At 35.8% G+C, this 24874-nt stretch overlaps 2 protein-coding genes across 8 annotated transcripts in view; one reads left to right on the top strand and one right to left on the bottom strand.

The window, feature by feature from the left end:
* The window catches only part of FXR1 (FMR1 autosomal homolog 1), a 58642-nt gene extending 49584 nt beyond the window's left edge, over nt 1-9058 (top strand). For 2 of the 5 annotated variants that reach the window (XM_037152048.2, XM_053657985.1), the window contains 5 exons: nt 910-1113; nt 3185-3385; nt 4047-4127; nt 7814-7905; nt 8627-9058. In XM_037152048.2, coding sequence (XP_037007943.1) covers nt 910-1113; nt 3185-3385; nt 4047-4127; nt 7814-7905; nt 8627-8797 — 749 coding nt within the window. In that variant the 3' untranslated portion in view covers nt 8798-9058. The remainder of the gene's footprint in view (nt 1-909; nt 1114-3184; nt 3386-4046; nt 4128-7813; nt 7906-8626) is intronic. The other 3 variants (XM_037152045.2, XM_037152044.2, XM_037152046.2) reach the window with 2 other exon arrangements.
* On the bottom strand, nt 848-22413 carry DNAJC19 (DnaJ heat shock protein family (Hsp40) member C19). 3 transcript variants are annotated; one of them, XR_005083464.2, is made up of 8 exons: nt 22112-22413; nt 21298-21349; nt 21149-21222; nt 20067-20146; nt 19451-19521; nt 18082-18159; nt 5582-5632; nt 848-1224 (listed from the first exon to the last, which is right to left on the bottom strand). XR_005083464.2 is itself a non-coding variant. In XM_037152049.2 (6 exons), exons 1-6 carry the CDS (start codon nt 22112-22114, stop codon nt 18089-18091), a joined length of 351 nt encoding a protein of 116 aa, XP_037007944.1. In that variant the 5' UTR covers nt 22115-22413; the 3' UTR covers nt 16396-18088. The 3 variants fall into 3 exon arrangements, 1 of the variants encoding a protein (XP_037007944.1); XR_005083465.2 differs by lacking the exon at nt 848-1224 and adding an exon at nt 1823-4142; XM_037152049.2 differs by lacking the exons at nt 848-1224; nt 5582-5632 and having other exon boundaries at nt 16396-18159.
* Nucleotides 22414-24874: the final 2461 nt, after the last annotated feature.

Genomic DNA, 24874 nt, shown 5'->3' with positions numbered 1-24874 from the left:
TTATCATGGAATCACTGTTATTTAGCAAAGGAACTTTAAAATCACGCAGCACATTTACTCAAGAAAAAGTGGTTGTGTTCATTGGTACATGTCTGGGGGTGTTTTAGAGGTATGAGAAAGAGCTCCAACCTCTAAATTTATCATAGACCAAGTCAGAAGTAGATCCAAAGGGATAAAAGTAACGTGGCAACACTGCATGATATTTATACATTACTTCTAAGGGAATGAGAGAAGTGGGTTTGATTCTCATCAGTTTGAAATGGTCTATTCTGAGAATAACCTTTTAGAATTTGTTCAGTAATTTCAAATACTGTACTCTGATTTAAGATTACTGGCTCACAAAACATAGTTATTTTATGTATAGCCACTAAAAATACACTTGCAGTTTACAAGAGATCATCAGTTATCAGAAACATCATGATTTCAGAGATGTTAAAATGAAAAAGAATGTGCTTCCTAGAATCAGTGAGATGATAAAATACACTATATAATTTATTCTAAATATGATTAAATTTGCTTTTAAATGTTGGGTAGTGGTTATGTTTGTTACAGTAATTTGATACTAAACCTAAAAATGAGCAAAATATTTTCTTCTAGTATTTTCCCATTAAGTATATTTTTATATTGTACATGTAACATTTTGTATGTTTTCTATAACATTCTGTTCTATTCACTGTGTTTCTTCATGTACACAATTCAGGTTTTAACTATCTGAATTAGATTTTACATTACTAGCGTAAAACTACCATTTCATTACTTATTAAATTCCAAAAGCAGTGTTTTTATTTTACTTTTTTTTTTGTAGCAGCCAATTAGTAGGGTTATTTAAACAGTGATTTACAGGAAATAATTTTGAAATTTTTCACTTTATTTCTATAAAAATTGGGTTATGTTCTGTTTTTTCCCAAGGTACAAACTCTGAGCTGTCTAACCCTTCTGAAACAGAATCTGAGCGGAAAGATGAGCTGAGTGATTGGTCATTGGCAGGAGAAGATGATCGAGAGAGCCGGCATCAGCGTGACAGTAGGAGACGCCCAGGAGGAAGAGGCAGAAGTGTTTCGGGGGGTCGAGGTCGTGGTGGACCGCGTGGTGGCAAATCCTCCATCAGTTCTGGTAGTCTTTTATATACTATGTCAGCATCGCTTCTTTGTAAACGTTGTAACTTTATACAAGTTAATTCATTTCTCAGGGCCACCGGGTTTTGGAAGTTTCTCTTGCCACTCACTGAGGAAAATAGTAGAACAAATAGCAATATGAGGAAAAAGCAGTGTTTTTTCAGTGAAGAGTGTTTTATCAGTGAAGGTTTAGCTAGAATATTTGGGTCAGAGAAACTTTAGTGGCTTGTTCTGTTTCTAGTGGTTAGATGTTTATCCCTTCGATTCTGGGGGAGGGGGACTTATGAAATTAGAATTCTTTTTTTCCCCTCTAGAGTTTTTGAGTGGTATGTATTTGTTGGCCAGACAGACACAGAGAATTCTCATACTCAGCAAGACCTAAATGTTACCTTTTATGCTTAATATCGAAAAGTAACTGAAAAAAACATTCTTTGCTACCATATGTACTGTACTATTTTGGAAATCTGGAAAAATTGTCAAATCAATTTAAATTTTTAAAAATTGAGGAATTGAGTTGTAAAGAGAAGTGTTTAGAAGACTGAGATTTGAGGTGTGCAAGCACTTTTTACTAATGTTTTCTCTGAAAAATTTAAATGCTATAACTTAAGTGGAGCTGTAAAGTTGCCAGAATGTTCTTGCTTAGTATAATGGGCTGGGGAAAAATTACCAGGGATATAACCATAACATATTATTTTTAAAACTTGAAGAAAACTTGAAGAAAACACTCTTAGTGTTATACTATGAGTTATGAAAGTTTATATAGTATTTTAAATGCTATAGATCATATGTACATGTAATTAAATATATACCAAACATGCTTACAAATGAGAAAAAACTGAAACAAATCCCAAAATTTAAGGGCTTTTAGAAGGCACTCTCTAGTTCTAGTGAAATCTTTGCTCCCTAAAATTTAGTTTATAGGTGTTCAGGTACCATATTTTTCAGAACATAAGATGCACCTAGGTTTTAGAGGAAAAAAATAAGAAAAAAATTTTGAAGCAAAAAATGTGGTAAAATATTTAATAACATAATATTTCACCAATGTAAATATAAACAACAGCAGCATTAACAATTATTTTGGGGGGGTCTTATAGTCCGAAAAATACGGTAGTTTTTATGTTTTTTAGTACATGGTTCACTATTACCAAGGCTTATAAAATTTTAGAATGCTGACTTACAGAATAAATGTACTTTACTTAGTATTTATGATTAATGGATAAACTTAGTGTCTTTTACAAAGATGCTAGCTTGCTAGCTGTTACCAAAGGAAACTTAGAAAGGAAAAGTCGTGATTAGGTGATTTCTTCTATAATTTGATTGGTGGAGGCAATAAATGCACATAGGTAAGATGGGTATTTTTTTCTTACAAATTATATCTTAAAACTTTTCCTTTCCTACCCTCACCCCCTGCCTTACCCCACCTTTCACTCTTTGTTTCTGGAGATGGGAGTACTAGTCCACATTCATTTCCACATTTTGCTATCACCAGTTAAAATGTCAACTTTTTTAGTTTGCTTTGTGTGTGTGTGTGTGTGTGACTTGTTTGGGTTGCTTCAGTATGTAGTAACATTGCTGGTAAGTTGTGGAGTGCAGGTGTTGAGTATAATTTGGGAGTAGTCCATTAATATTAGCAGAAAGAAGCAGCAGTCACCTTCAACTCAGTAAAGGGGACAGAAATCTCTTTCTTAGAATTCATAGTAGCTTAATGTTTATTTCTTTTTCTTTTTCTTTTTGTATACTAAGCAGGATTAGCTAGGATGTGAATGTCAGAAATAGCATGTAAAACACTGTTTTGTAACATTTTCAAAACAAGTCAAAGGGAAATGGTAGGAAGTTGAGGTGTCTGCTCATCATCTGCTTTAATTTTTCATTGCCATTTAAAGTTTTTTCATATTTGTTATTTTCCAGGTAAAATAGTGATACAGAAAACATATGAAGACAATGTATTTTTATTGGGGGAAAATTGAAGTTTCTTTATCATTAATTAATATAGCTCAGTATAGATCAAAACATTCCTAATAACTGCAGCTCTCTTAAATGAATATTTCTTGCCTCTGACATGCATATAGTGCTCAAAGATCCAGACAGCAATCCATACAGCTTACTTGATAATACAGAATCAGATCAGACTGCAGACACTGATGCCAGCGAATCTCATCACAGTACTAACCGTCGTAGGCGGTCTCGTAGACGAAGGACTGATGAAGATGCTGTTCTGATGGATGGAATGACTGAATCTGATACAGCTTCAGTTAATGAAAATGGGCTAGGTATGTAAGCATTTGGGGAAAAATACATATTGTATGATACTGTTAATGTATGATGCTTTTTAAAACAAACGTGCAAGTTGAAAATTGAATTTTTTAAGCAGCTTTGTGTCTATCTTAAATGTCTAGTTCTCAGATTTGTACAGCCAGATTATTTGAAACTGAGAGGGTTTATTAAAGTGCCCTTAGATGCTATTAAATAATACAAATATACAGACTGTGAGGCACTTTTAATACTTTTATTGTTCCTAAACCAAAATTGGGCTTTCAGCTTACCTCCTAAAAGTTTATTATAAATGACACTAGTGAAAGTATGTATATTGAGTAGGCATTAATTTCCAAAGGGCTTCACTGTCATTTACTTTGGTACAAACTAGACTGTATTGGAGAGGAAAACTTTATTCCTGAATGATGGTAATTAAGTCTGAGGTTTGTAAGACTTAAAACCCTCTTAATTTTCAGATGATAATTCCATTTTGTAAATCTTTTTGGAATGCTTAAAACTACAGAAATACTTGTCCTGTCAGTAACTTAATGTTGTTTTGTCTTCCCTATTTACCTGAAAGGTTTTCTTTCTCTTTCCTTAAGTCTTTGAAGGAACAAAGTTTTTTTTGTTTTGTTTCATTTTTGTCAGAATAGTTCATGGTAAATTTTGCAATTACAGATGATAGTGAAAAAAAACCCCAGCGACGCAATCGTAGCCGCAGGCGTCGTTTCAGGGGTCAGGCAGAAGATAGACAGCCAGGTAACTTGAGTGGACCTGTTGACAACACCAGGTCATAAGCATGAAAAAACATGTCATGTGTCTGCTTTCTAAATATATACTTGTACACATGTGTGCATATACATTCAAAATGTGCATTGCATAAATTGTTTACTCAACTAATAAGACTACTACTCTAAAGAAAATGCATTCTTCCTTGACACCATAAATGTTTAGTAACCTGTCTAATTGAACTAATGTTATGTGTCAATTTTTACATGGAAATACTGTTGAGAAGACTATTATTTTGTCCATTTGGCAGCTTCTTCACACTTGAGAGGGGCCTGCCATCCCAGGGATTGTATTGTAGATTGTGATTGAGGTTGATTGGCAAAACTGGGCAGCTTTTGCATGGTGCCTGCTTACTCTGTCTGCATTCAGCACCTCATTTTTGTGGGAATTGTAGTAATAGCCCACAGTTCTTATTTAAAAAATACAAATAAATACTTGAGAGTGTCTTTTTCCTAATAAGAGGAATGCATGTTATGTTTCTGTTTATTGTAGTGTGATGCTTTTCCCCTACACCTACTAACTATTCAAATTAATAGTACTTACTTGGCTTTAGAATGTTAATTTTTAAGTAGTCATATTTTTAGTAACTTTAAAGAAACCTGTTTACTGTGTCTATATTATTTTGAACAAATTCCATTTCTTGTGTACAGAGAATCACATGTATATTCACAGTGAAGAAATTGTGTGCACCAGAAATAAACCCCTTTAAAACTAATCAATTTTTGCATTCTTTCCAGAGCAAGTTCTTTTACGTGTTTTTCCCAAATAAAGAATGTAAATTCCAGTATCTTTAGTATTTTAAGTTTAGTGGTTCTAGAAACATAGGAAAACCAGTTAAGGGGATTAGTTCCCATTCTTGAAAAAAAAGTTCATCTTTTAAAGATATAAATTTAAAAGGAAATAAATGTTGTCAAGAATAGAAAGTTTCCATAAAATATTTATTGTTTTCCCCCCTGTTCTTTTTCCCCTCTCTCTTTAGTGCTAGAAATACATATTTTGATCAATAGATTATGTTTTGTTTTTTTGAAGCTGGCATTGCAGTGAATACCTGGCCATATTTTATAAATAAAAAAGTTCAAGCTATCAGTATGTGCATAAATAGGACAAATTACAGCGTAATTTATTAACTAGATGTGTGTTGGTTATTACTAAGTCAGTGAACATAAGAATAACATTGTTCAGGAAGAGGCAGAAATTTCTGCATGGTATTAATGGAAACTTGAGTGACTTGGACTTTTCAATAACTTGTGTTCCATATTGAATTTATTCCTATTTTACTCTCTTTGGAAAAACTACTTTCCATGTTTAGAACTCCTTGCCTTCCCTGGCCTGCTCTCTCTTCCTCACCCTCCCCCCCCAAAAAAAAAAAAAAAAAAAGAACCAAACCCAAACCCCAAGATAAGATAGGTGGAACAAGGACACACCATTTTCTCATTGCCCCTGGCAGTGTACTCTTCTAGGAAGGCAGGCTCCATCTGAAAAAGATCAACATTCTTTTAAGTACACAGTTATTTAGTTTGTTTTCATTTGCTTAAAATTTCTTGTTGTCCTTAATGAAATTAAATAGTGAGTATTCTTTACTTAGAATGTGACTATATACTTGTCCAACTGATTAACTTGGACCCTTTAGAGCAGGGTGTCAAACTCATTTTCACCAGGGGTCACATCAGCTTCCTGGTTGCCTTCAAAGGCCCGAAACAATTTTAGGACTGTATAAATGTAACTACTCCTTAACTGTTAAGGAGTTGAAATTACATTTGGCCCTTTGAAGGCAACCAGGAAGCTGATGTGACTCCCTGGTGAAAATGAGTTTGACATCCTTGCCTTAGAGGAAATTCTAGTTGCACAAGTTGCCTGTATTTTTCTAGATACTGTATTTATTAATTTGTATAGAACTTTTAAGTAACTTATAAAGACTGGCTATAAGTTACAAAACAAAATAGGTTTTTTTTTTTACCAGCCGATTTTGTTTTTGCTTTTACGTCCCCTTGGGGGAAGGTGAGAAACACTAGTAAATTTTTACTTTTTCAGCTAAGTGCCTCTTAACTTAATTGATAAACTTATTAAAGCATATTATTCTATATCTGTACATAGTGGATGAAGGATTATAAGAATTGTCAGGGTTTCCAAGTAGAAGAATTCTTCCAGGTATCACCAAGGGCTGAATTATGGAAACCAAATGGATTTGTTAAGGTGCTCCCCAAACTAGAGTCATTCCTAGAATGGTTTTGCCACCATGTATATAGACATAAGAGTGAAGTGGATTTGATGGTTTCCTCTTCCCCCATTTTGGAAACCATTAGTAAATAGATTTATAATTCATTAACAGTGAATTTAAATGATTTTAAAAAGCTCCAGAATGAGCACACTGAGTTCAATTATTTGAAAGAAAAGAGGCAGTTGTAGGACAGGAACATCTTTAATGGTGTTTCTAATAAATGATAGATATTAGTTGTTTACTCAAGATTTTAAAAATTCCTTTAATAGTTACAGACAGTTCCTTGGGGCTTATAACATTTATAACAGAAAGCTTTATTTTCATATAATTTGAACTTGATGGACCAGTTCTCCCTGTATCTAGTGACTTTAATTTGAAATTTACTTGAATTTTCATTCTTTAATATAATTAACCTGCTCCTGTAATTTAAAATATACTGTATTTCACATAGAGATTTTTCTTCACCAGTTTCTCATAGTTAATTCTTTCAAAGAAAGAGGATGATTATTTTGATTTCTTCAAATAAGTGAATGCTAGGTTGCAAGTCCTCGGGAGAGAAAGGATTGAGGTGTAAAGTGGGGCCAGCCCAGAGTACCTGTAGACAAGAGGTCAGTTGTGGCACTGGGTTGGCAGTAGGATGTTAGTTTGGGTTAATCTATTTGCTATTATCAGTATTGCTATGTACCCACTTACTTGCAAACACACATACACCTCAGTCAGTCCCTTAAAAGATTAGAAGATTGGTAAAGTGGGGGAGAAGTGGTTAGTAAATTCATGGTGTCCGTTTCTTTTGTGATGATCATCCACATTTTTAGGCTGGTTTTCTATCATCTTTAGTTTGCTTGTAGTTTTTTTATTGATGATCACTCCAGACTGGTTGCTAGTGTGGATTGTTTAAAAGGAACCATAAAATACCACACTTTGATTTCTTACTAGTGTAATTTTTTAAAAATAATAAAATAACAACTACTAATATTTGAGTTATCTTTTTATATCTTTGATAAATTTTCAAATTGAAGTAGATCACACCATGATTTACACCAGATTTACCCCATTTCACCTCCACCCCTCCTCCCACCGCCACATCACTGATAATTGCATGGGCTTAAAATGCTGCATTTTCTGTGCTTGGTTGTGGGTGTCTATATCAAACTTACACCACAGCCGCAGACTCACCCAGAAGGAAATAGCTGGATTCCTTTGAAAGAGGACTTCATTCTAGTCTTCCTCAATCTCCAGCTTAAAATTTTCTATTATCACTTAATCACAGGCACACTTTTCAAGCTTTGTTTTTGGTCGGAGGTGGTACCCAGCTTAAGACAATTTTGAAATTGGGTAATCCACCATGAGTTTATTTTAAAAGTAAAATTACTCTATCCATAAATAAACTTTAGAAATAGTTTTTCAACACCTGTAATTTTTTTCTCATCTTCAACAGTCACAGTTGCAGATTATATTTCTAGAGCTGAGTCTCAGAGCAGACAAAGAAACCTCCCAAGGGAAACTTTGGCTAAAAACAAGAAAGAAATGGTAAGGAGAATTTAACCTGTAGGTTTTTTGTTTTTTTTTTTGGTATGGTTTAGCTTTATTTTACTTAACTTTCTGTATGATCACTTGTTTCCCCAAATAGATGAAAAATATTTTAAAGACTGCTCTTGAGTTTGTTGTTGGCCCCACAAAACTGAAGATAGATAGCATGCATGCTTGAGCCTGAAATACTTTCTCTGTTAGAACTCCAAATAGCATCTGTAAAGTTCAGCCTGCCCAAAGATACTGGGCGTAGAGACTGTTGCTTAATTTGGGGAGCAATAGGCTGTATACCTCTTTTCAGTGACAGTTATAGCCCTTTGATTCTGTTAAATGTTTTAAAGGATTTGCTATGTAAATGTTTTTTAAAAAGGTGAGTAAAGTAGGTGATAATTTGCTTTACTTAGGGTATTATTTTATATCTTTACATGGTAAGCTTTCCACTACTTTAAATAAAAGTAGGTACAAGTTTTCAGTAAACAAGTGCATATTCTTCCTGTTGTTTAGGCACTGCTAGGTACTAGAAACAAAGAGCTGAACCACCCAGAGAGGTGGAGTACATTGGTATTTGTTTTGACCTTTGAGAACATTTGAATTATTTGACCCTTTGTGGTATGTAAAACTAAAATTATGTATTAGGTAATTAATGATTATGTAGCTGTTTTCCTCCTCAGCTATAGATTTCATTTATAAAGAAGTTGAAAAAGTTGTCTCCCTTTGGCAGGCAAAAGATGTGATTGAAGAGCATGGTCCTTCAGAAAAGGCAATAAATGGCCCAACTAGTGCTTCTGGCGATGAAATTTCTAAGCTACAGCGTACTCCAGGAGAAGAAAAGATTAATACCTTAAAAGAAGAAAACACTCAAGAAGCAGCAGTCCTGAATGGTGTTTCATAAACTGAAGAAGTTCCTAGTTTACAGTTCTTTTACATTACATTTTACAATAGTGCTTGTACAAGCTTGCCAAAGATAGAATACGGATCGCCAGTCTTTACATCGCACTTTCAGTTCCTCCATTTGGAATTCAGAAAGGGGAGGGATCCTGAAGAAATCATATGTTAAACATACTTTGACACCTACTGTGTTATAAAATATATCATCAGATGTGCCTTGAGAATAGTATATGTAACATTAAAAAAAGTTGCTGGCTATAGGAAATGTTATTTTGTTTTCAAAATATGGCAGAGATTGGGGGGAGGTGGGCGGGGTGGGATCCCTAACGTAATATTCTTTATGAAAGCATTAGCTGCTTTTGTTACATTTTTAATAATATGCAACCACTTCTCCACCTGAGGAAAACTAGAGTGAAATGCAGTCTAAAATATTTTGCACTGAATTGTAATTTCTTCATTAGTTTAGTCTGGAAACTGGTCTGTTTTAATGTTTTTAAAATGCTGTATGTAGAGGAAAATCTGCAGACCACTGGAATACATTCGTTAAACTTTCATCTGCAGGGACACTGGGTGATATTGGCAGTGACTGTTCTATATTGAGGCTTTGTTTGGTTTATTTATTAAAGTGTACAGTATTTAAAAATCAAACATAGCTTTAGTTAAAACACTAAGCTGAATTAGTCGTGTCCATTCAGACATAACCTGAACTACTGAAAAAGATCAATTTCCAGAAGGTTTATTCTGTATAAACTACATGTTAGTCTTCAGTAGAGTATCTTTTCCTTTTCTTACTTTTTTTTTCTTCTTTTTTTTCCTTTTCTTTTTTTTTTCTTTTTTTTTGATTTTGGTTGTTTGATGTGCAATATGTTTTTGTATGCAGGTAGTAAATAAACTTTGATCTTCCATTTGCTGATTTTTAACTTTCTACTTTTTATACCCACTGTTGCAAAGTAGTTGGAGCTACTTATAGGTCTAGAATAGTATCCCAATTGCTTTTTTAAAAGCATTTATATTTGCCGATAAATAATATCAAACTATTAGTTGGTCAGTTAATTATTTTGTAATGAACCCTCTGAAATCTTAGCTTTTAAAGTTTAGTCTGTTAGAGTAGCTAGGGCATTAATCATACACTTGCTATTAAGAAGTCTTTATAGGAAAAATCCACTTAAGGTCAACTTTGGAAGGCAGTAGGGTAAAATCTAGAATTTTACTTTTGCCTTTGATTCTTTATTAAAAACTATTTTTATAAAGTTTGAGCAATTTTGAAATATGGAAATTGATTCTCAAAATAATTTTGAAGGTTCTTATACTAATGATTATATTTTTTATCTATATATTTTAGCCAGATGGCTTAATTTTAGGAAGGTAAAGACTTTCACACAAAGTGTGTTATAAAAAGTGCAATACAATAATTTATGCAGTTAAGAGTGAGGTCATATAAAATTGTGGATTTATGGGTAAGTTTAGCTCCACAGTATCATACAGAGAGCACTGATCAAGAAAACCCTTTTTGTCATTTGGTGTCTTAATGTGTTTTTATGTGCATAATTTGTGTTAATTTTTTATGTGCATAAAAATGGTAAGTGGTTTTAGTTAATTGGTAATGATTGAAAGAGAAAACAGGCTAGAAATGTAATACTTGCTAGGTCAGGGTACATAATCTTAGCCCTCAGATTTGTTGAGGTTAAGATGTGATGTTATTAAGTGCTTTTTTTATAAAAACCTTGTTAACAGAATTTTTAAGGAAGGTATGTTGTAAATAGTTTTCGCACATTGAATAGAACATGTGAAGTTATCTCATATCTCGATTTTTAAAAGTTAGTACCAAAATTATTTTTATCCATCAAAGTTAGAAAGTAAAATTGGACGTCGTCTTAGTTCTTTCTGTTCAATAACAGGTTTGCAGTTAACTGAGTTATGAGATGACTGTTCACTGATCCCCAATTTGGTGAATATGATATAAGGGAAAAAAGATTTTTCATTTTCTTCCTTGTAGATCACTAAAATCTTTCTCCCATAAAAATTGTTATCAGTGGGAAAGAAAAACAAGGTTACCTTAAAGAGTAGGTATAGTCCAAGCATTTCTTCAGGCTAGGATAGTAAACGTATTTTAGGAAATAAGTATTAGATTTCATTATTTACAAATGACTAAACCCACTGGTTTTTTCTTCAGAAATGTGTATTGAAGAATTGTGATAGGCTTTTTTGTGGCTAAATAGTACATGCTCAGATTCAGAAGTAAAAAGCACTTCCCAAAGATAACCGTTGTTGGTTCAGTTAGCTTTCCAAACTTATTTTGAGAGGGGTGCATCTTTTTTTGGTTACTACACTAATTAGATGTTGGTTGCTATAGGGGAATATGCCTGTGCACATTAAACAGACATACTCAGGTGAAAAGGTCTATTCTAAAGGTCTTACGCAGCTCAAACTATTAACGTTAGCACACATGAAATCTGAACTAAATCATGAAGTGGAGCTGAGATTATGTGGGGGCAAAATGAGCTTTTCCTAAAACCTTGGAAAGCCTAGGATTATTGGGTTTGGCATCACTTTTATAAGCCTTCAGTGGGAGTAAAACTGCAAAATGGTGTGAGCTCTCTTGTCAGGTCAGTCACCATTGGTAAACTTAATAGTTCAGATACACAGAAATCTTAAGTTAGGTATTTGAAGTTGAGAAGTAGCACATCAAACTGGTGACTATGAAAACTTACCTGAGGTATTGCTAAGGATGAGGCTGTGGGAGGTTGCTTAAATGTAATATTTTAAAAAGTACAGATATATGTAGGCAAGCCAAAACAGTAAGCCAATGAGGAGGTGGCAAAAGTAGCTGGTGTTTTACTACTGTATTATGGATTTCTATTCAACTCAGTCATTCTTTTTTGTCTGGGATCCATCACCTTTATGTCAGTAGTATTTTTGTAGCTACGAGTCTAGTGTTTAACCTAAGAAGGGTCTCTTGCAAAGTTGTTATGCTAACTGAATGTTGCAGTTAGATTGGGAAATGATAGCATTTGTGTCCTCTGCAAATAGATTTACTTTTTTTTTTTTTTTTGAGGTTGAAACCAACTAGATAACTATTCTCATAGACTGTGCCTACAATAAACTGAGCTTAAGTCTAAGGACAGATGGTTGGAAAATTGGCTGTAATGCAGAGTTAAGTCCTATGTCAGATGCTGGGTGGTTATTGGAAATGAGATTAAAGGGAAGTTGGATTTGAACTGGATTTATGAGTTTGGCAAAATCACTAAAGGCCAAAAAAGGGATGTGGTAAAGTTCCATTCAAACCTCCTATCTTTGCTATTATGGTTTGGACCTATTCTGTTCTATAAGGTTAACTGGTATAACATACATTTGCTGATACTTAAAAGATTTTAGTTCGTTCTTAGGGTGCTTTCTTGAATGCATAGTAGTCACTTACAATCCATGATTAACTTAAGACAGCCTTTGGGTATTCAGGAACTGTTGCAATAAATCAATCATTTCAGTTTGGTATAAACCTGGCACGTGGTGGTAATTTGAAGCTGAATTCAACTGCAGGTTAAAAATAAGTCAGTTAGGTTGACCCATAGGAAATCGCTACTAGTTGACCATTTCTAACCCACAAAAGAGCAGTTTCCTATGGCCCGCCTAACACATTTTTATTTTACTCTAGAAATCCAAGTGTCTAATCAAGAAAACTCCAAATTGGTGGATGAGTAAGGTATATATATAAGGAAAAATATATTTATCTGTATTACTATTTCAAGTACTAAATACAGTGCATAATAATGCTACTGGATAAACTATAATGCAGCTTTTTCTAAGAGGAATTCCATCAGTCCATTTGCTTACCTATTTGAGAAGATGTATGTGTAAGTACAGGACAGGAGTTACTACTATCTTTTTCTATATTTCATTTAACTAGAGAGGGCTGCACTAGCTAGCCCTTTTCAATATTAACATAACTTGAGTCTTTTCTTATGTGGGACCCTGGGTTCCACTTAACAATATTCCCAAATACTTTCAAGAAGGAGTATGCTGAATTAAAATGGTGTTTTATGTGTGTCCACCCTAGATATTTTCATTTATGTTATACGCAATCTAAAGGGTATCAAAAGCAAGGGCTAAATTATTTTTCACTGACATCAGTCTTGATGCCCCAATAATGTGTTTTAGGGATTCAATGTGTGTCTTTTGGGGGGGGGCAGGGATGAAATTACAGGCCTATTTTTGGAATGTGTATATCCTTTTTACTCTTGTCAAATCTACTAATTTTCTAGTTTAGAGATTTAATTACAGAAATTTTCCTATAGTTTTTCTGGTTAGATCATTTTAAACTCAATTGTTGCCTAAAGCTTATATATACACATTAGCCTTGTTGAGCTCTATTTGTCAACTTGTGTTTAGGTTAAGAAAAATGTCACAGATTATATTTGAAATTCCATTAATTGACACCACTAACAAGTGTACATGTTCCAGATTATACCTTAACACTGGACTATGTTTTCATGCGGTCAGGACTAATAGGAAACACAGGATAAAAGCTCTATTCATATGTCCCATTACTAAGGCAACAGTTGGCTCCAAGCAGAATCACAGCACTCTGAACAAGTGTCATCAACACAAAGCAGACTGTAGGTTATTTGAGTTTAGTGGTACTCAAAAGGTTACCCTCAATTCAGCATTTTTTATGTAACAAAAAAAGTATTTTAAACAATTTTTTTTACTTCAGATTTACAAATGTTTTTGTTTTGTTCTTTGAAATTTTTGAGCCAATTTCTAAATGTTCATTGGCATTAATGTGTTTTGGATGAAGGGTTATTTATACTTAATAAAACATGACCCCCTCCCTCCCCCCCCTGCACACTTTTAAATTGCAAAACAACTTTTATAGGTCATTAGCAGCAAGATGCCTTATAAAAAACTTAGTGTTCTAGCCTAAAGTGTTAAGACTAGACTCTTTAAATGAGGCATTCTGCTTAATTTCTTAAACATTTCTGATGCAAGATTTTAAGTAGGGCATAAGTTTTCAGTGTGCTAAACAAAGAATCACTTTTTAGTGTAGCATCTTCACATTTAGGGTTTTTGCCCTTGTATTAAGATGCCAGTTACCTCATTTTTTCCAGTTCTCAGTGGTTTTGCTTTTTGCTGCCTTTAACCCTTGATTCTGTTATAATTTAGAGCAGAGCAAAGTAAGGATAGCAGGAGAAACCATAATTTTTTGGGATGGCTAAAAAGTCCATTACTCTCCCCCCCCCCCAAATAAATGACGGATTTTTCACTTTCACCACTAATTTTATTGATTGGAGTATTTTGAGTATGTCGCCTGTCTCCTGCTATTGGCTTCTAGTGGGTAGAGGCCAGAGGTGCTGCTAAACATCTTCTAATGGGTAACACAGTGTGCAGTAAAGAATTATTTGGCCAAAAGGTCAGTAGTGCAAGAAATTTTAACAAACCACTTTGACATGTTTGTCAGTCACAGCACTTTCTCCATAATCTTTTTTTCCAGTTCAGTTGCATTTTACCTTTTTTGAAGTAATAGCATTATTTTACCTTTTTTGAAGTAATAAAGTATTACACAACAAAAGTGTTATGTATCTTCTTCCATCTTCAGTATTAAAATGGCTGCACAAAAATTCAGTTTTGCTAAGTCCTTTTAAATGCACACTGATAAACAGCTGTCATAACCTAACAAAATTGTTTCAAATCAAAAAGACAACTCAGCACTAGAGCCACTGTACAGAAATAGCTCTTTGTACTGAAATGGCTCCTTTCTGTACAGAAAAGCCATAACGGCCTCGCAGGCCAACCCAATACAACCAAGCTTCTAGAGTCAGAATATATAGGTATGGGCTACATATACTTTCATGTAAGTTCTTAACTATTTGTTGAGTAGTTTGAGTCTTCTGAAATAATGACTTTTTTTTTCTGTCTAAATATTCCAAAGGTATACCCATCGTTTGGAAAATATTTGAAGGCAAGAGACTTAAAATTCTAAAAGTGGAAAAAGATTTAAATTTGAGGTCCACTCAGAGCCCACTTTCATCACCAATTTTTATAAAGTGCAGTGTAGGGCTTATCTAATGTTACCACAGGCCCAGTGGCAAAAAGGAAGGAGCTAGACAAAATTCTGACATGCCAGATCTACTTAAGACTACGAGTGGGAACTCCCTCAAAATAGGACTAACACGTATGTTACCTCAAATACTTGCTCTGGCTTTTTGTTTCTCTCCTGTAAAATGTGGAGGGATTCTCAATTTTCAAGATGGCCATTAATTTTCCTCTTAAGTGAAGAAGAACCCTAAGCATATAGATAGCCTGCTTAATGCTGCCTGATTACTGCGGAAGTTTGACTTGAAACCTCCATCTTCCTATTCCCTTCATGTGTTCAACCTTACCTTTCTCCCCTTAAAAAAAGTCTCCATCTGTAAGCAGCGTATGACAAAGAAAAAGGTCCCAAGCTAGATGTGTAATGAAAAGTACCAGACTGCACCCTGTACCACGAACATCTCGGTTATCAGGTTTGTGAAAGGTACTACACACTGCAGTAGTTAACAGTCTGGTATTGGGTTTGAGAAAGATCAGTGCTCTCACCTAGCATGTTACTTGGGGCAAGTTACTTTAACTTCATTAAACTTCATTTACATTAGGTCTCCTAGATTGTTTCAGTATTACAGTGTTGATGAAATGCCACAGGAATTAATTTGTTTATATCAGTAGCCCATGGTAGAACTGGTTTTGCTGTGCATCATTTCATTTAAAGTCATGGAACCTATAGATATGAGTGTACTGTTACTGTACAGAGAAAATGGGTAGAATAATGCTGGTACGTTCGTTGTAAGTAGTTAACATTTCACATCAGGTATTTTGTAAGAAAATACCATTAACAAGATACAGATGGTATTTCCATCATTCATCCACTATGATCTAGAACTGTCATATAGATGACTTTTTTCCCCCAAGAGAAATGGTAGGTTTGCTTAATAGCCTTCATTATTAAAATAGGGATTCTTCTCCTTGATAAAGGTACAGAGAGGAAACAAAGCTGATTACTGGAAAGGAAAATTGGGCACTGTTGTGCTCCTTAGTATTAAAGTGGTCTCCATAATGGTTTTCATGTCTCTACATAGGTTTGCTATTTACATTAACTCAAAAGATACACCTACTACACTATTGGCATATTACCTCACTTTGTCTTTGAAAAAGTTCTGATACCATTTTTCTTCCTTTAAAGCTCTTGGTCAAAGAAACATTTTTTTTACTAGTCCAAAGGATGGAAATAAAAGGTTAGCAAGCCGATAAAGCTGCTCTTCATTATCAGCAGGTCCCCTATTGGCAAATTCACCTCGCTAAAATTTATATGTAACCCCAAAATCACCACTTGAGGTGCTTTCCCAGTCTTGTGGACATGTAGAGTGGTGAAAAATTTGAATTGCCTGATGTTCAAAAAGTGATGCTCTGCCTTATTTCAGTTGTTACACTGGAAACAAATACCCTTTCCATGATCCATTTAGTGCCAAGTGTTTTCAGTTTTTGTGCTTATTGATTTCCCTGTTTAAAATGACCCCCAGGCTCAGAGAAGTGCCTAATATTCAAACACAAGAAGGCTGCGAAGTGCGGCCATGAGCTGGTAGTGGCTGTGAATTTAATGTTAAAGAAGCAGTAATACATCAAGTAACGTGTCTTAAAACCTCACATAAAACAAGGTTATACATTGACAGTTGACAAAAATGTGACCAGAGGCTCACAGGAACCTGTAATTCCCCTAGGAAAAGTGGCACACTAGTTGCTAAATCAAGTGTTCTCAGTAACTTTATAAAACTTCTGAACTACTTGGAATAATAAAAATGAACTGGGCTTTTATACCCCTTTCCCCTGGAAATAACTAGAAAGATGTCTCCTACACAAAAGCCATGGCTGCCTAATCATAACAAATAGACTTGATCACATTTTAAACAAGGAAACAAGCTGGAAAATAAAAGAGGTATACTCCAACTCTGAAATGCCCCTACACACATTCAAACACTAAATATGGTTAGAAATGTTACCCTGACCATATGTGTTCTCCATAAATAACTTTTAAGATGATTTAACAAAGTTTAGATGGTAGGAAGCAGATCTTTTTAAAGATTTTTTTTTAGAGAGGGGAGGAGAAATACTGTGTGGTTGCTTCATGCGCCCCCTGCTGGGAACCTGGCCCACACCCTAGGCATACTAGGAATCAAACCTGTGACCCTTTGATTTGAAGTCCAGTGCTCAAACCACTGAGCCGACCATGTTATCTTAAAGCTAAACATAGTTAAGTACGCTGGAGAAGACCACAAACTAGCCTGGGTGTTTTATACAAGTCTTTTAGTTCAGATCTTTATGTTAGATCAAAGGTAAGCTATTTGTTCTCATGTCATTAACGTATTTTGCTATGAATAATGCTGTTTTTCTTCCCAAATTTTTGAGGAGAAAAAAGGGTATGCATTATATATGATTACCTACCACAAGTATAATGGTCATAAATAATTCCATGTATAATGTGCACAAGAATGTGGGTACATGCTATACACAGCAAATTCGGTACATTCATCATTGTATAAATTGAGTCTAAGCTGAATATTTTGATAACTGAGGGCATGTTTCAGTTTAGCTAATTGTGTTTAACCCTGGTCATAACAAATGCAAAACTTTTGATTTATGTAAAAAAATTTATAAATGTTTTTTGAAGGGGCTAGCTGAATACAATGTAAATATTTTTCTCAATTAAAAAGACATACTCTCATCTTTTTTAATCAGGTTTTTAATGTATGAAATCTGAATTCTGTCAGTGACATATATACCTACATGAATTTTTTTAGGTCAAATTGTGGCTACGTTAATTTTTTAATTCACAGCTCCAAGCCCCTGAGCCAGCTCTCTGTACCTTGACAACCTTTCTTCCCAACGAGATGAGTCCCCTATAACCTCTGCTAATTCCATCATGCTATTTATCGTGTGTTTTAATTACCAGTTTATCAGTCTCCCATTAGATTGGGGTTCCTTGAGAGCAGGGACCTTCATGTTCACTTTGCCTTGAGTAGTAAATCATTTGCTAAATGAGTAATGAAAAACATTTCTATTCAAATGGTATGTATTTACCCATAATTACTGAGCAGTAATCTATAACTGTTCTATAATCTCACAAAATTCTCAAATTTAAACAAATTGATACAAGGGTTTGACTTTGTGCTAAATCATTTCTAAAATTTTTGGCTTTGGGACATTTTATAAAAAGCTGGTACTTGTACACATAACTGATAAGAACTTTAAAATTCATCATACATTTACTTCACTTTTTGGCTTGACCTTCCAGTAAATCTTTAGCTTCATTGATTTTGGCTGCTATATAAGGAGATCCTCCTACAGGAAGAAAGAAAACGGGAATGTTATTAATTGGATTGTCAATTTCTGCTTGGTGAACAGCTGTTTTTGTTTCAAGCACCTCTATATTTATCTAAGAGGTGGAATTAGCAGAAATGGTATTCCAATTTTTAAAAATAATTATGACACTACTGTATAACCACATATATGATCATGTATTTGACCAATGGGAAATGAGATTTCCACAAAAATGGCAGCTTTTAAAAAGCTTAAACTAATGATGATAGGGACAGGATTTCATAAATCCATAGACTTACATAACTTTGAAATAATGCAAGTTACCTACTCATGATGATTATGAGTCATAAATGAATATATTTGTGTTATTTTTAAAACCTTGATATTCTCAGAGGCTTCTGAGCTTTGTTGGAAAGGCCACAATTGGCTTTTGATCCTTTTTCTGCCCTTCATAGTTTTTCTTTTCCCGTTACTGTGCCTTTACACAATCATGTACAGCTGGTTTCCCACTAATCTGCTGGCACATTGACTCTCAAAACGTGGTCTGTAGCCCAGCAAGCATCAGTACCAGGAAGAAAACTGGTAGAAACACAAATGTATGCACACCCCCTAGACTTGAGTCAGAAGCCCTCCAGTTAATACAAGCTAGATTTCATAAAAGAGGCTATGTAGTCACATACCCCCAAATTAAAGCCTTGTTAAAACAATTGATGAAGGTGCTCTCCCATAAAAAGATCTGAGCACTGGAACATGGATTTTGTGGTTTGTATTTTGGTATTCCAAGGAATTATTTGCTTTCAACATAGCTAAGGCTGCTTACAGATGTATCAGAAGCTAATAAGTGAATTCTGTAAGTGTTTAACTTTGTAACCTCAAGTTTAAAAGTCAAAATGAACAAAAATTACTTTTTTTTTGTTTCGTTAACTAAAATTGAACATTCTTTTGAGAACAGAGTCCAAACCCAAGTCTCCCAAAACAGTAGGATCGGCAGTATGACTGTTAGAAATCAATTTTTTAAAGGTCAAATGTTATGACATTTGCATATCTTGTTATGACAATTACTGTTAGTGCTTATCACTGCTTCCAACTTACAGTAGTTACTAGATAATGTGCTCATTACTTTATAAGTACATTTTAAACTCAAAATTTATTAAGACACCAAAAACAAACACATCCAACCTGGGACATGGTGCTCACACAAAGATTTAGTCATTTCCCTTCTTGTAAGTCAAGAGTTGGATATAAAATTATCCCATTAATAACAATTACACAATCACTTCAACAAACGTATAAGAGTTTAATAACTACTTACCCTTGTCTGGGTGATTTAAAAGCATAATTCGTCGATGAGCATCTCTTATCTTTCCTTTATTGGCAGTAGGGCTAATTCAGAAAGGAAAACATTGTTTACTGCAGACTACTTGTGGATCGCATAAAAAAGACTGTATGTAAAGGCCAATTAAAGATGCAAAACTGGAACGAGTCAACACAATAGTATGAAAAACTGTTTAGGGACCTTGTCCCTAACATATGAGGAAAATGAACAGGCTGAATTAGTGGGACAAAATATAGAACTCCTTAGAAAAATAAGGAATTCTCAAAAATTTAAGTTGTAATTTCATTACAACAGTGCTTTTATTGGAAAGGAAAGCATGTTTAAATACTTACGAATGAAGGCAGAATTTTCCCCACAAAAACTTAAGTTATGGAGAATAACACTGAGTACATCACAGCATTTTGGTTAGGTGTTGCAAGCCTGCCTACCTTTCAATGAATTCAAGAGTTTATATGCCAGTGTGCCTTCTTATTGGAATTTTGTATTGGAGTGTTTATATGTTAAAGATGTACATGATACAAATAACTCATTCTTACATTTGCTAATAGGTTTAGAGTTGTAGAAAATGTTAAAATATTGGAAATTATTTTACCTTACACCCAGTATTAATGCTGCTTCCCGTTTTGTCATTTTGGGTTCAAACCCACCTCTGTAATAGCCACCACTAAAGGCCTGAAAGAGGAAATACATTAATAAGAGATTTCGAGAATAAACTGACAGCTGCTAAAAAAATGTCTGCATATGTTCATAGAACTAGCAAACAAAAACATTTCAGATAACTTTAATTCCCATGATATTTGGCTTTAAGGTACCAACAAACATTTTAGTGGTCATTAAACATTCATTTTTTCCCCCTAGAACACCTACACTGTCTTGAAAATACAAAAACAAAAGAACAGTGCCTCAAAGCCAGTTCTTCTGGAAGTACAGGGAAGATTCCAAGTAAGCCATGTTCTACAGGAAACTTGATCTCACAGTGTGACTGTTGTAGAGCAAGAAGTGCCTCAAGAACAGGATTTAGAGATCTTTGAGACAAGTAATTCAATGGTATTTTGAGGTTTAAGGCAACTACTGAAACAAGACTTCAAGATACTTATGGAGAAAATCAGGCTATTAGGTCTTATGACCTTGTTATGTTAAATATTGGTAAAGCCTACCATCATCTTCTATCACATTCAAACACAACAGTAAAAATACTCAGCAAGCTGTCACAGCCATATTCATTCTGAACTGCACACAGAGGTGTGACCATCACATTCAGTCCTGTTCTGCAGTCTAACTGCAGTGTCACCTAAGTATCATGTTAGGGAGCGCCAGGGCCACACAGTAAGAATAGATTACTTCAGATCCTCAGATCCCTCTGTGATGCAGAACACACTGTGGTGTGTGGTGTGGTGTGGAGAGATAATGTCGAAGGTGATGACAACAAAGCGGTATTAACTTCAAGACACGACTTGTCAACACCTCTGGACATAATTCTGTTGCACATAAAGTTTTGACTTTTTAGGGTGGCACTACTACAAAGTTCAGAACTTCTAAACTCTTGTAGAAAGCAAAAGGGGCCCCAAAAGTAAACAAATTCATGGATGTCTGGAAATTTACCCTCTGCAAGTGTAGTTCTAGGCTTCCCATATAGGCAGCAAAGAATTAATGAAAATGTTTAAGAAGCCTTACAGATTTTGGTAGACTTTGAAAAACTTGTTTGACTTGAGGCTCCATATGCTTCAAGGCTTGCAAAACATAACGACCTAAAAACAAAAGGAACAGAATAATTAAAAAGTCCCCAGCCTCCCTTCACTTCCACCCCCAAACCACAAACAAACCTGCAAATCCTGCAGCAGCAATGGTCAGTCCAACTGCTACCACTGTACTGGCCTGGTAAGGGGAAGCAGAATAAATAATTTACTTCTCTAATTCCCACCCTTCCCTATCGCACCATTCTCCCATCCCCCATCCCAACTCACAAGTTTTATTTCAAGGGGGGGAAATACCTTTTAGGGTGAAAATATTCTGCCTAATACTTTAAAACTACAACTTATATCCAATGCATTGTAAAGGTATCAGAGTTACACTACAGAAGAAAAAGGATGATTTCCCTCCTTTTGAGAACATCTTTTTCACCTCAGGGAAAACGAAGTTACATTCAAGTTCAATAAAAGCAAAAGGGGCGGTTGCTGTCAATTTTGACAACGCATTTCAACGTTAAACATCGGCTTCACTAGACTAGCTTTTCCTAGCACCTTCCGCAGTGTCCCGCCTCACGACTACACGACACGAGAAAAGCAGGAAAATGTTTCAGGAACCGAGAAGAGTTGTGTCAGCAAGAGCCAAGGGTATGGACAGAGCAAGGTGGAGCACGTCCTGGGAGGATGTGTCAGGGGCAAGGGAAGTGTAAGCGAACACGCGCCCACTCATCTCCGAACGCCGGGGGCGGCGCAGCAGGGGCTGAAGCCCCCCGCAGAAGGGCTGTGGAAGAACACAAAGTCTCAAGAAAGGTAAGCCAACAGCTCTGTGTCCCGGCCAGCTCCCAACACACAGCCACACCAGGGAGACGACAGCGGCTCCGCCCCTCGGGGGCAAGGCACTGAGGCCGCGGTCAGGTCCTGGCTCACCCAGGACACCGGAGGCCGCACTCACCATGTCTCCGGATCTGTTCCACTGCCTCCGCCGAGAGCGCGGTTCATCCCACTCCAGAGGACGAGGCCGAGGCCACCCACTCCACGCCTCTACCAGAAAGCAAGGCAGCCACCGCCTGCAAGGACGAAAAGTCCAGGCACTGGTGCCCAGGGAAACTAGGCCGGCGCGGCCGCGAACCAGGCCGGAAAACTGTCGTAAAAGGTGAAAGCCGCCGGGGAGAGCAAAGTCGCTCGTGCTCCGGGCAGAAGGGGAACAGGACTTCCGATTGGCTGATGGGCGGGAGGCTCGCCTCCTCCCAGGGCTCAAAGGTGGGGCTGCTCGGTGTTCTGCTGTTTGCCCTCGGGCCAAGAGTATTTGGAAAGTCCGGGAAGGATCTTGGTATAGACAAGCCTGAAGAGTTGCTGTTTCAGCCTTCCTCAAGAACAGTTTTTCTGTCCCTCTCGCCCAGTCCCTGCATTTGCCATTTATTTTGTTTATCGTCGTCAATGATAAAGGATATCAATGATATCCTTAAACACGCCGCAATAGTTTTATCATGAAGCCAAATAAATAGGTAGCAACTCAGTACAGCGAGCAGGATACTGTTCCAGAAAACTAAACGAAGAAATCGCATTGTTTTTCAGAGGGTGCTCTGTAACATTACTATATTTCAAAAATTGGTTTTTTTAATATGTGACTTGACAGAACCTTGTGTCAGTGGTTGGGGTTTTGCTTTGTGGAATGGAATTACCCCGACAAAGTTAATATTCTGATCATGAGATCTCATTCCCACAACTGAAAAATGCGGTTTACAATTTCTGTTTACAATTCTTCCCCTCTCCTGAGATAAAAAGTAGGATTTGGTTTTGCCCTGACAGGGCATCAACTTCATATATCCCTCCATAAATGCTTGAGAAGAGAGAAATAATGGAGACAATAATGAAAGTTTTACAATGCAATGTTTGGATGAGCAAAATAAGTTTGGAGTTACTTCCCAAAGTATTAGAAATATGATTATATTGCAATGAAATTCTGCTTTGATGAGTTAGTTGGTTATTTGACAAACAGACAAATTTGTTGACTTCATTTCCCTCATCTATAAAAAGATTCTGCATTTGTATCCCCAAGAGCTTTTTAACCCTGAGATTTTTGTAATGTAATTTATTGTCAAAAAAAGATCTAGTACTAAGACACAAGTGATAAGCATACATCTCTTTTTGCCTCTTTTTTTATCTAGCTTTACCCAAGGACTACAAGAGAAATAATCAAGTGATGCCAAAAACAAGCTACACTGCCTTCTGAAAAAAAATTGTTATTATTATTTTCTTTTTGGTATTTACAAACTACAGCATACAGCTTGCTTGAGGAACAGGTTAACATACAGAAGCTCAGCCCCAGGAAGCCAGGGATGGGCAACACAGAGAGACACATGAAGTGGAGATAGCTCTCTTTTTGGAGGCAAATCAAACTAGATGTACAACCTGACTCTGTCACTTACTAGTTGTGTGACTCACACAAGTGATTTTTAGCTCTGAGTTCTCTCATTCGTAAAAACAAGGGTAACAGTGATGACCACCTTGCTGAATTTTTGTGAGGATAGAAGTTAAACATATAGTGTGTTCTCGTACACAATTATACCTCAGTGTGTGTCTATTATTATTAGACGCAGGGCAGTCAGAGCACAAATGGGTGTGCAGAGGCCTTCCCTCGTCTCATGACACCTTGACTCACAGATGTAAATCTGGTATTCCGTTCCCTACCCACTAAGGGCCTGGAAAGAACCTTTAAAAATAATTTTATTTGATGTCTGCCAGTTGATGAATGCTTAAATAATCATTGCTTGCTTCTTCCAGCTTCTGGTGACTGTCAGCATTCTATGACTTGTGACTGCATCATTTCAGCCCTCATGGAAGGTCAGTATCTTAAAATCTCTATGTGTTTCCCCTCCATCTGTAAAATCTCCTCTGCTTCCCTCTTAAAGGGATACACATAATTGCATTTAGGGCCCAAACCTATAATCCAGGATAACTATAGCATTTCAAGACTTAAACCTGAGGATCTGTGGATCCTTGATGTAATCATGATTGCAAAGGCTTTGCCATATAAGATAATATTCACAGGTTCTGGGTTTTCAGACTTGATGTCTTTGGGGACCAATATTTAGTCTACTACAGAGACTAAAAGAAGAGAAAACAGGGAACTAAGCAGGCATGAGAGGAAGGAATCCAGCACACCTGCTGAATTTTTCCTCTCAGATTTATCAATCAAGTAAGTCATTCACTTCTTGGGGAGGAATAAGTGAGAGGTGAGAGAGCATAGTCAGCAGTGTTCTTGCATTGTGGCTTTTAAATAGTTTTTGATTAAGACTCTTGGTATGAAATATATTTTACGTAATGAGCTGGGGAACAAATATATACTTGAACATACACATAAACACATATACGTGTACGTACGTATAAGTACACAATGAATTTAATATATATTTAAATTGTAATGTTTTTGAGACAATATTTTTCCTTCAGGAGATGCATGCTGGTCTTCTCTATATCTCAAAAAAAAAATGCCGGGAAACCCACTCACTGGTCCTGATTTGACGTTTGGACAGCATACCTCCATAAAAGCCCACACTTGGAAATACGATGCTAGGCAAATAACAGCTGTTTTCCTCCACTGAAAATCATGTGGCAGGCATTGTGCTAAATGCCTTATGTGGATTATTTCATGTCACTCAATGACAGTAATATTTATTTCTGGTTTGCATATGAGGATATTTTGTCAGGTACG

The sequence above is a fragment of the Artibeus jamaicensis genome, unplaced genomic scaffold (genome assembly GCF_021234435.1).
Source record: "Artibeus jamaicensis isolate MK-2021 breed Jamaican fruit bat unplaced genomic scaffold, CSHL_Jam_final scaffold_474, whole genome shotgun sequence".
In the NCBI taxonomy this organism is placed as follows: domain Eukaryota; kingdom Metazoa; phylum Chordata; class Mammalia; order Chiroptera; family Phyllostomidae; genus Artibeus; species Artibeus jamaicensis.
The sequence above is the reverse complement of the archived record's forward strand: the minus strand, read 5'-3'. Positions and strand labels throughout refer to the sequence as shown.